Below are 12932 nucleotides of genomic sequence, written 5' to 3'. Positions count from 1 at the left end.
CCAGATTAAAAAAAACTAACTTATGTAAAAAATCAATAATTATTATTGTAAATGTCCAATCCCAGATTAAAAAAACTAACTTATGTAAAAAATCAATAATTATTATTGTAAATGTCCAATCCCAGATTAAAAAACTAACTTATGTAAAAAATCAAAATATTTAAGTATACGAGCATGGGCTAAAATAGTGTATCACAAAACAATACTAACAAGAAGTAAGTAAGTGTAACCAACAAACTTTCACGAGATTTTTTATATCGATAACACCATTAAAGCTTTTAATTTGAATATGTATTTACAAATATGTGCCAAAGCTATCTTACAAGTTTTGAAATTCACCATTTTCCTGCGACATCTTATAAACTCAAGTGTTTATAGAGGATCGTTATTGTATAGAAAGAAATAATGTCTTTACATGAATCCACACGAAGTGAGATGTTGAAGGAGTTAACAGATAACATATTTAATAACTGTATTTTGAGCATTACAATATTCATCAGCACACATGCTAATATAAATCCTAAGATACAAATATATATATATATAATTCAGGGCTTTCAGTTCAGACCACTTTTGCAATAGAAGAACAAAGGAGTACTTAATAGAAAATATATATTTTTACTAAATTATTTTCAAAAGGTTATAATGCATATTGTAACATTTGGAAAAAATCTAAGGAACTTTTCAGACTAATAATTCAATACAGAACTATTAAATAAATAACTCAAGGAACCTTCCCCCAAGGGGACATACAATATACACCTTGAGCATGGAACACTGAAGTCATTACATACAATATACACCTTGAGCATGGAACACCGAGGTCGTTACATACAATATACACCTTGAGAATGGAACACTGAGGTCATTACATACAACATATTGAATTGTATTTTCTTATCATTAATCACAATCCTCACACAAAAATTACAGCCAGAAGTACAACAATTAGATTTGTAAAGAAAATAAAGTGGATTATACATTTAATTAATGTATACGTACACTATATCTCTCTTTCTGTCTGTCAGAATTCAAAAGTATATATGAATAATGTCTGTTACCACTAGAAAATCGTTAACCTTTACCAGGGAGAAAAACTGATCCCCTACCTCCCCTCACCAATACGTGGTATGGGCAATCAACCATTCTCAAGGTGTATATTGTATGTAATGACCCCAGTGTCCCATTCTCAAGGTGTATATTGTATGTAATGACCCCCAGTAATTAATATAATACAAGATAGTAGCATAGTGGTAAGCCTGCCGATTTATAATACTGGAAACTGGTTTTTGGTAACCATGGTGGGAACAGTACAGATAGCCCATTTGTGCTTAACTACAGACAAACAACAAGTTATCCTTTGAAATAACTGATTCATCTCCCCCCCCCCCCCAAAAAAAATGTGTACCATGATGTTTGGTATTGATAGGTATCCTCAAAATCCCCCATTGGAATATACCATGTTGAACTTATCATCATTTGTGGTTAAAGATGTGTTTTAAATTTCACCAAAGGTAAAATCTGTGATGTAGAGGTCGAATGTTTACTTTCATTGGCCGTACCCTCTGCTGTGGACTGCAGTTTTGCCTTCGGTGAAATTTAAAAGAAGTCTGTAATGTGTTTATATATAATCATTAAATACTTGGTCCGATATATTTAATGATTTAGACACAAGCTCTAACATTATTGAAATACCTAGATTATATTAGGTTGCTTTATTGGTTATTGAAAAGGACTTAAAACCCCCATTAATCATAATTTACGTTGATAATTTCCATATGGAACACTGAAGTCATTACATACAATATACACCTTGAGAATGGAACACTGCGAATCACCTGAAGGTGGTTTGTCCTGCAATACAACACAGAGAGTACTGCCAGTTACCAAATCACAACGACCTCAGGAAAAAGCACGATTAGAAAATGGAGTAATAGATGTTTTTATGTATATAAACACTTAGATTAACACCTCATAAAGCAGCTCTGACATTTCAAAAGCTATAGTAAGTGATGTTTCGACTTGAAACAATTTGTTTATGTATATAAACACTTAGATTAACACCTCATAAAGCAGCTCTGACATTTCAAAAGCTATGGTAAGTGATGTTTCGGATATCATTTGAATTTATCCAAGATGTTATAAATGCTGATGTGATTGCCGTGCAAAAAATAGAAGCGGGTAACAGCACACAGTGTACATAAATGATTAAACCAATCGTTGCACACACAATTAGATATGGTGCATGTGGATGCAGTACAAGTGCATTTGTACCAAATATTTTATTAGCTTTCTAATTGCATTTTTCAAGATTAGTTTTAATGAATTTTATCAATTTTAGCCTTGTTTGTGTGGGTGTGTGTGTATGCACTGAACACCGAGGATATAAACTGCTGAGGACACTGATATGACCCATCCCCAGGCAAACCTTGAACAACGACTGTTTATCGTTTGCTTTAACAACATCAATTTCTTCATATTAAACATTTCTATGTATCTCATTTTATATAAGAATCCTGTTCATCGTGATAGAAATTGGTATGCCTAATTGCATACCTTCCCAGCAGATAAGATATACTAACATCTTGAGCCAGCACGATTACCATTACAATTTGTTCTCCATATTAGGTGATCATGTATATATATTTTACCAAATGAATTTAGCTGAAATTTAGCCTGTTAACTTGTGATAGTCTTAATGACAAGTGCTTCATTAATGACTGACTGTTTTTATAATGGACATTACCACACATTTCAGAGAAATCTAACTATAATGCTTGTCTGTGTTTCTCTAGGAATGGAGTAGTTCTTGTCCTCACGAGTTTCTTGGTTCCTACAAGCTAGAGCATGACCTTTCTTGGACCCCGTCTGGCAATATTCATCAGAAAAGTGAAGAAATAGCAGCCATTGAGAAAATACTCCATGCTGCAGAAGTGACTGGCAAGAATGCCATCACTAACGGAGTTCATATTAGTATGGAAATAAGTGCAGAACATCAGTAAAATGTTATATGATGACCTGTATACGTAACGACTGTCGGAAGTATGTCCACGCATGCAGGGAAGCCCCCTATGGACATTTAATCATGAAAAGCTCTCCTTATAAGATATCTTAAGGTCATTTTGAAAACTAGTTTATTTTATCTAATAAAAGTAACAAGGACCTGCGTTAAACTTAAATAAAATTCCGAAATAAATCTTCATCTTTAAAGTTTCAGCATTCCCATTAAAGTTCGATCATTATGACTGAGCTAATAATGCATATTACTGAGTCAGAAATAAACTGGTAATTTCAGCGAAGTCGTGATACAGACCTTGAATTTTGTAAAGAGTCTGTTTTTTAAGCAAATTTTCCACTTGAAACAATTTGGGGTTAAAACATTTATAATCATAATTCCAAATGTAGATGAATCTAGCTAACAATATTTGCCTGTAATGAATTAAAAGATGTACTGTCAAAATTTTCCAAGATGTTTGTGTGTGTCAATTAATAACTAAGAAGTGAATTTTGACTATAGTAACTTCTATACCACTACATTAAAAACAGTATTATTACTATTATTGGCATAGAAGGTTATTACCAAATTTCTCTGGAATTAAAAATAAAAACCAAATAATTCAAAGTAGAATGTCCAGTAAGTTTGAACTTGATATTAATTGGCACATTTATGTTGATACTTTATTTTGACAAATGCAGTGGTCACTATTTCTGGCTATAAAATAACAAAAACATGAAACAATAGGTTTACTAAAAATATACTTGGTTTTAACTTTGTCAGTCTAGGTAACAATACGTTTACTAACAATATACTTGACTTTAACTTAGTCAGTCTAGGTAACAATACATTTACTAACAATATACTTGGCTTTAACTTAGTCAGTCTAGGTAACAATACATTTACTAACAATATACTTGGTTGAGATAAATTTATTTCTAATTAACAGTTTTTGTTTTCTTTTTCAATAAACAGGTTATTTTACTTATCACCCTGTTTGAATGCAGTAAACTTAACAATGATATTCATTAAATAAAGATTTGATTCTTGAGAAACTTTTCCCATTGCCTATTGTACTTCTAAACCTAATTAAACTTTTCTCATGTCTTGTCAGAAAGAAAATGTTCACAACTTATTCAAGATTGATGTTAATAGTTCATAATAAGCTCTATCCATAAGGACTTTCCCGGTGACTATTTTCAAAACTGTACTTCATTAGTGCTTGGCGAGACAAGCTGTGGCATGATAAGAAAGTAGGAATGAAGAAGGCCTGTAATAATATATCTAAAACAAACATAGAAGGAAAATCATGAGAGATGCAAGGCATAATTTGTTGCATTGTCAAGGGACGAGTTTCTTGGGATAAGATAAAAGTCTACAAAAAAATATCAATATGTGCAATGAGGTTGTGTAGAAATGTAACATTTACATTTTTTTTTTTTTTATTTGCAATTTACACCAAATATTTTTACAAAATGACAAGATATCAATTCAACAGATTGTTGAAATAAGAGTTAAAATTACTAATTTCAATTAAATTTTGAAAATTGATGTGCAGGTTTACACTTGATAACAGTACAGTGCTCAGCACTGCAGAAAGGGTTAAAAAACTTAAATTAATTTTACTCAAATTATATAAATGATCTTGTTACATTTTACTCTTGACCTAATATTTCACTCAAATATAACTAGTTCAAAAAATATGATCTGAATACTAGAACACTTTGAGCCAAGGACTCTTTGCTAAATAAAACTTTCTTCAGTTACTTAGAATTTAATGTCAATCATCTAAAACTGATGATATTCCTCCATTAAAAGCAAGATTTGGCTTAGCCAATCAACTACAAAAATGACAATTTCGATGATGAGGAACCCACTTTGAGACTAATAATGGCTGGAGATGGCTTGAATGGGTAATGAAGAAAAACTTTAATATAAGTTGTATATTTGCTGTTATATTAAACTTATATTAAAGTTTTTCTTCATTACCCATTCAAGCCGTCTGCAGCCATTATTAAAAATGCCAATTGTTGATCAAACTTAATACAAATGTTTTTTTATTACATAATGTTATGAAATTTCTAACAAGAAACAATTTATAAAAAAAAAGAATATGAAATGAAAATCCTTATAAAACTATGTTTAGGTAATCATGTAACTGTTGTTTACACGATAATCTAGAAATTATATTAAACTTTTGAAAAATCAAACAGTACCACATATAATTTTTATGTAATTAATTATAAGAATGATAGTAGTTCCATGGTACATAATATATACCTGTGAGCTTCAAAGTACAAGTTGAAAAAAACACATAAAACTAAAAGGTATTAAATAAAAGATAAAACACTTCTCAAATTTTAAAATGACATTTTTTGTTGTTAAATTTCTCATTATGATGAAAATAAAAAGACTGATGGTGGACTTTGGTAAACGTGCATACCAGCAGAGCCGTAACTAGACAATTTAGTACCAAGGTAGACCATGATAATTATGCCCCCTCCCCCTCACAAGTTTGTTTGTTTTGAATTTCGTGCAAAGCTAAACAAGGACTATCTGCACTAGCTGTCCCTAATTTAGCAGTGTAAGACAAGAGGGAAGGCAGCTAGTCATCACCACCCACCACCAACTCTTGGGCTACTCTTTTACCAATGAATAGTGAGATCGACCGTCACATTATAACGCCCCCACAGCTGAAAGGGTGAGCATGTTTGGTGTGACGGGGATTCGAACCTGCAACCCGAAGATTGCGAGCCGAGCACCCTAACCACCTCGCCATGCCCTCCCTCACAAGTGATGTGGCAAACTGTTTCAGTTAGTTTGCCAACCCTCATTGCTGTCCCATTCTAGTTCAGGCTCTGCATATAACATTTAAAAAAAATAAAACTTACTTCAGGACTGATCATCGAGAAGTATCGATGACCAGAAGACCTTCGGTACAAATAATAGGTTGTACCAGGTATTTTACGAAAGTTACAAGCCACATGATGAAGGTCAGAATTAGTTTTAGCTTCTACCAAAACCTTTCTTGCTTGCTCTTGCAAAAAACGTACTTGTTCGGCAATGACGGTTAACTTGCTGCAAACATTGGCTTTAGTGAAATTGTCAGCCTATTAGAAAAATACCAAAGTTAAAACATTTTTTCCAAACAAAATTTTGAAAGTAATATCATAATTTTATGAAGATAAATAGATACAAGTTTAAATCTTTAATAACACAGTTCCTGTTCAACATTCACAATAGAAATATGTTAGCTCATTAATTGTCATGCATTAGCAATTTACCTAAGCAATATTTTGTCTAAATATTAAGTTATTCATTTTTAAACTAAAGCCAGAATACCTATTAAAATAGCCACAGGGTTAGTTAGTCACATTTACACATTTAAATTTAAAGAATATCATTGTAACATTTTTAAAACAAATAAGCTCACTTAGAGTTATTGTAATTATCTCCTACAATTTAGTTCTGCCATCTAGTGAGAAAATAAGTTACTAAAATTGTCTTATCGAATTTGTAAATGTTTATAATTAACCACTGAGAAAAACTGAAGTTAAACTACAGATGTATTTACTGTTTTCTAAGTATTAACTTAAGATTTTGCCACCCACAGTTTCCATTTTCATAGAAGTTAATTCACCATTTCAATATTTAACTTGAGATAATACACAACTGTTTGAATAATCAATAAATTCAACCTATTTAAAATTTACGTTAAATTTTACAAACAATTTTTAGTAAATGGCCAAAACCTGAAAAGTAGATTTGGTATCTAAAAGCAGCAACCCAGATGAGCAATATTATAAAATTAAATCATACAACTTTTATATTGCAGTACTCAATTCAATCTTAATTGAACAGGCTGAAGACACTTATCTGAAAACAATGACTTTCTAAGGGTTATGGATATGAAATATTCACGGTAGGTATTTATTTAGAAGCCAACTAGCTGTAATTTTTTTATTTCTTCCTGAATAAGTCAGAGTCAATTTTTTTTTAGAATAAATGTTTTTAACCAAGCAAAAAAAAAGATTCTTACAAGCACAACATTATTTTCGGGAATTTCCCATGTAATTAAGAAAGTTACATCTGATGTAAGCCTAATAATAAAAATATACATTTTAGTAGTTAAAATATTCAGTTGTAAACTCACTGTCTGTATATGTTGAGCTAATTCCACAAGATCCAAATGAGGCTTAGCTGACAACTGTGAACACTCAACCAACTGAGCATTTCCAGAATTCTGTGTGGTCACGAGGGCAGTAACAACATCTAATATAAAATATTAGGTACGAGTTAAATCTGAATTTCTAATATCACCCTTTTTAATGATAGCAAATGCTTACAAGAATCTTAATTTATATGGATAAGGCAACCCTTCCATCTCCAGAATAATCCTAATAGACTTACTCTGAACCCACACAGTAATGTAGGAAGGAGCTGTAAAATGGGGGTTCTTGGCTAGACACAGAGATTTCACATTGAAAGTATAAAGAACTGCTTTTAGCAGCTTCTGTGCTACCAAAGGCAGCTCAATCTATTGGGGTCTGGAGTCATACCCCCCCTAGAAAATGAGTATAATAATATTATTTACAACTGCTATACAAGTCAAATATGTAAAAGTTGGGGTGATACAGCATCCCCAGTTTCCAACACCTCTGCTACAAGTCAATATGTTTTTTTTACAACTGCTATACAAGTCAAATATGTAAAAGTTGGGGTGATACAGCATCCCCAGTTTCCGACACCTCTGCTACAAGTCAATATGCTTTTTTGGATAAGGAGATCAAAACTGTATACAGTACTCCTAGCAAGATCTAACTAGTGATGTGTATATAGATAATTGCCTTTTTACTTATAATCAATGTCTATAAATAAACCCTAAAAGTATATTAGCTTTACTGATAGCAACATAGTATTGCCTTGATGGTTTGAGTGACTTAGCCATCACAAAGCCAAGATTTTCTTCTTATGTCAAACTATCTAATGGCTTCCCACCTATATAAAACACGATTCAAATTATGATAGCTCAAACACATTAGTGATAACCTTGCACATACAATAATTAAAGGTCACTTTAAGTACCTGTTCAACATACCAGTTGATCCGAGTCATAACCATAATACCAAAAAATCCTCAATACAGCTAGAAATACCCAAGAATTTAATGACATGGGCAAACTTTAGTAATTCACTAATCATACGACCCCATCAATATTACAAATGTAAGCAGAAAAGGACAAAATCCTAAATACCGACTCCCGAGGTTCTCTACTGGAAACAAGAGTCCACTTTGACTGGACTCCATTCATTAATAGTAATAACCTATTGCTTTCTCTTCTCCCTTCATCCTACAATCCAATTAACTAGTCTTTTCCTCAACCTCCTATTAATTTGATCTTCTTAGTTCTTGTGTTTGTGGCACTTTATCAACAATTTCTCTAAAAATGTACATCCATTCCATCTTCCAGATAACAAGTAACATCTTCTAAAAAACATTAAGAGGTTAGAAAGACTAATTCCCAGCTAATGTAGCCATGTTGACTTTTATTTATGATATCATATTTACTAAATGCTTTTTCTTATCAGACTCCCTAGAATTGTTTCAATTACAAAAGTAAGACTAAGTAACTGGCCCATACTTTTATAAAATGTACCTTAAAAGTAGTTATCATAAGGAACTCCTCAATCCTCAGGCACTTGAGCACTCTCTACTGACCTACCAAAAATGAAAGAAAGAACTTGCATGTCTGATCTTTGACCTCCTTTAAAATCCTGGGAAAACTTTCTCATTTGTTGCTTTATTGAATTTTTAATTTCTAAATAAGAATATACACTCTACATCTCGGAGATCAATTACAAAATTCCCCACAGAATGCTCAGGTCAAAAGATATTAAGTTTTGTGAAAACAGAAGAGATCGTATCATTTTCAACACAATCTTTGCCATCAGCATCATTCATTTAAAGGCCCAATTCACATTTCAAAGTTTACTTACCTTAAACATACTTTATAAAACTTCTTAACTTGCTGTTAATTTTAACATTATAAGCCAGAGGTTTCTCATAAGTCCTTTATAATTTCTTTCTTAACTAAATCCATGGCCTACCTAAATTTGTATAAGTCTTCAAACTTATCTGTAAATTTAAACTTTTGAAATTTATGGTATTTATCTCTGATTTTCTCCTTTATGTCTTTAGTAAACCATTTAGGTTTTATATTCTCTGTTATTATTTTTATCTCTTTTAGGAATATGCCCATGTTGAATTAAAATCAATATACTTCTAAATCTTTCTCAGATCTGTCCCATGTCACTTATTAATCATTGTCCCGATTCACTAATGGTAAATCTAGTTTCATGGCCTCAAAATTAGCGTTCTGAAAATTAGGAATTACTCAACACCTAGTAAAATATCATCCCTAATTAAGAAGTAATTACTCTTCTGAACATTTCCTAATTCAACCATTATCTAATGGCATCACCAGGTTGTCTCTGACCATTTAGTACAACAACAACAAAATCGCCCTCGACCATCACTTTATGCTTCCAATCCAAAGAGGATGCAGTTTTTACCCCTTTTATAAAAAGCTACTCCACCCACACTTTCACCAGGAATTTCAGAATAATTCCTATTATCAATATTCTCCAAGTCTAGCCACAATTTAATAATGGGAATTACATTGTAGCCTTCCATTTAAACTAGAGCCCCGAATTCACCCATTTTTGTTCCTACTATTCATAACATTAGAATAATAGCAATTAAGCTATTTCTTGAATGATCCTACTACACTTACTTACACCAAGACTTAACTATTATTTAACTTGTGCTTTTAATCTCCTATTTCAACTCTTCCCATTGCCTAATTTGTTTATTTATAATTTTCAAAGCTTCCTCACCACTATGAAAGTTTAAACTACCTAATCTGCTTAAATAGAGATCGTCTCTAGTACACAATGCATCCTCATGTCCAACCAGTCAACCTGTTGCTCTATGTATATCCCATTCAATCGTTCATTGAAGCTTTGAATCCTGATAAAGACTAAACATCTACCTCTATCACTAAACCTCTGAAGTTCTCTTTACTGAACAAGCAGCATGATTTGCTCCTACTCCTAGTTTAATTAGCAACAATGAAATAGAAGTATCAAAATGCATATTTCAGTAAAAAGTCATATGTGAGAAGTAACTTTAAAACAAACTAATTTACTAAAAAAACAAGATATTAGATATATGCTTGGATATGAAAGTGTAATATATCAAAGTGACAATTGATGGCACAAGAAATCTGCCATATTGATCAAGAGACATAACTGAGTTTACTAGCAAAGAATAGAGAGTATAATTATGGGACTTTTCTTATTTTTTCTAAATTTTTGTTCAAAACACTTCATCTGAATGATTTTTATTTCTAATTATTTGGCTTAACATTACATCGGTGCATTAATCCCAATTGTGTGGGCTTTGCCAGCTTTGGAAAGATACACAGGCTACAGAAACTATAGTGATGGTAGCATAACGTAAACATGTAACAGAGTTTTATATAATGATAGCAATAATGGCTGTTCTCCCTTTTCTTTTTACTAGGACCCAAGTATAATTATTGAACTTTGGTCTGCTACAACTTCTCATCCCTAAATATGTCAAATATTTTCCAGTAAATTATATTGTTTTATAGCCACTACTTCACTACTTCTCCTTTTTTTTTTAGTAAAATAAGTGTCTTGACACTTTTTGCTCATTAATAATATTAGTATTGCAGACATACTACCTAGGGGTTTTTGCCAATAAGTAATATTGTCATTTGTAAACTTAGTTAGGTACACAGGTACATCTAGCATATAGTAAACTTTACGTTTAAGAAAGAAATGTGGACTGGACCTGGCCTTCTTTTCACCAAATAATATAAAACGAATCAGCCCAACGAAAGGAATACATTACAACTTCACTACAACTTACAAGATATAAATACAGCTAAAGATTTCAATATATTATAATTTATATTAATAAAAACATTTAGGACTGTAAATATAATTTAATTTATTTATACAGACTAAGATTATATTTAATTAATATTGTAAGCGTAAAATTGTTGATATTACTAATACTAGTAATACTAACATAATTCAGTATACTAGGTCAAACCTTTGTTGTTTTAGTTTTACCACTGGCAATATCCATCTCATGCACTGAAAATGAAGTGGTCAATTTTCTCTTGTGTTATTAGACCTGTCCCTGAAAGTAACACCAATGTGTTGACTAACAATTCCAATGACAATTTCAAAATCTCAGTCGCCTTCCGAAGAAAACACTTTGTACAAACGCATTAATACACCAAGTTTTCCACTTGTACTCCACTTTTCCTTTCCTCTTCTTATTCTAACACAAAACAAGACGAAAATGCAGTCAGTTAAGAGTATTTATAGTCAAATTCTCGATCGTGCTGCCACATATTCATTGAAGAGAGGATAAAGGGGGAAAAAATTAATGAAATTATAAAAATAGCTAAGCTTCAGTCACGATCAATTAACTTATTCCATCATCATTTAGATTCATATTATTTATATCTTAATTTAGCGCCAAAAAAAAACTTCTGTTTACTACCACGTCTCATGTGTTTATTTTTTCACATTTTTTATATTTAACTTTCGCCGTTCTTAACACCTAAATTTGAGGTTTCCAAGCTTCGGTACGCAGACTGCTGGTTGACCGCAGAAAGATATAATTATGGAAAAATAAGAGTTTGTAGATCCCAGAGAAAACCTGATACTTTAGGTCTTAAAATTCAGCTATATAAGCATGAAAAATATGTATGAATTAAGTGGAAAAGTCTCAAGTTCTACTTTACATGACTTATGAGTTAAAATAGGAAATTTGATGACGAGAAACCCATTTATTTATCTTAGAAAATAAAAGATTAGAGATGGCTTGTATGAGTAGTGAACGACACTTTATTACAAATGTACAACGTTTCGATTACCTTATGTACCTGATGATGACATAAGCTTGTCGAAACGTTGTACATTTGTAATAAAGTTCTTTCATTACTCATTCAAGCTGTCTCCAAACTTTAAAGTGGAAAAATGTATTCACAGATTATAAAATTATGTTCTGCATGCTGGTTTTTCTACGAAAGAAAAAGAACGCATGTTGGAGCTGAGCTTTCTTGAAACGGAACATTAACGTCAGAGTTAAAAAAAATCAACTATTAGAGTTTTTATTTCAGAGAACTAGAGACTACCCAGTACATGCAGACAACGCAGTTCTTTAACAGTTTCATTTTAAGTTTACTTACTGATTATTTATATTATATTACAACTTGTGTACTTGAGAATGATTGCACCAATGATCGAAACGTTGTACCTGTTCTAAAACCAAATCTTACTTACTGTACAAGCTGTAACTTGTAATATAATATAAAGCAGCTCTTTATCTAATGCCATTTGTTACTTCGTGCCTGTGGAAGACGAAGTTTACATTACTTGCAACCCTCGAACCGAGAAACAGAAGCACGGTAAATGTTAAACCTGTACCAAAAGCCACATAAAGATAATTTACAACCGTAATAACCAGAGGAACGCTAAGATCGTTTGTAACAGGCAGATAGACACTAATGTTTAAAGAATGAAGGCCGAATTGCTTCAGTGTAGAGCTTGAAGAGTTGGAGATGAATTTTAAAGGAGGAGGAGAAGAAGAAGGTTATGTAGTACACTACAAGGAAGAAAACAAAAACATTGTACGGTTGAACTTTAAATAATACTATTTGGTTGACTGATTACAAATGGTTAGCATGTTTTAACTTCTGAGGTTAATACACACACACACACATATCTAGTTAAATAAAACCGAAATGACTGTTAAGTCTCCGTTCGTTAGTTAATTTTCCGTAACTTCGTTCCCACGAAACTTTAGCGACACAAGTCCTTTCTTAAATAAAACT

At 31.9% G+C, this 12932-nt stretch overlaps 1 protein-coding gene across 1 annotated transcript; it reads right to left on the bottom strand.

Moving 5' to 3' along the window:
• Window positions 1-5694: 5694 nt before the first annotated feature.
• Window positions 5695-9688, bottom strand: LOC106473433 (uncharacterized protein C1orf50 homolog). Its single transcript, XM_022401875.1, has 3 exons — window positions 9568-9688; window positions 7149-7267; window positions 5695-6105 (listed from the first exon to the last, which is right to left on the bottom strand). The coding sequence occupies exons 1-3, from the start codon at window positions 9686-9688 to the stop codon at window positions 5842-5844; spliced, it is 504 nt and encodes a 167-aa protein (XP_022257583.1). The 3' UTR covers window positions 5695-5841.
• Between the last annotated feature and the right edge of the window lie 3244 nt (window positions 9689-12932).

The sequence above is a fragment of the Limulus polyphemus genome, unplaced genomic scaffold (genome assembly GCF_000517525.1).
Source record: "Limulus polyphemus unplaced genomic scaffold, Limulus_polyphemus-2.1.2 Scaffold6169, whole genome shotgun sequence".
NCBI lineage: Eukaryota > Metazoa > Arthropoda > Merostomata > Xiphosura > Limulidae > Limulus > Limulus polyphemus.
The sequence above is the reverse complement of the archived record's forward strand: the minus strand, read 5'-3'. Positions and strand labels throughout refer to the sequence as shown.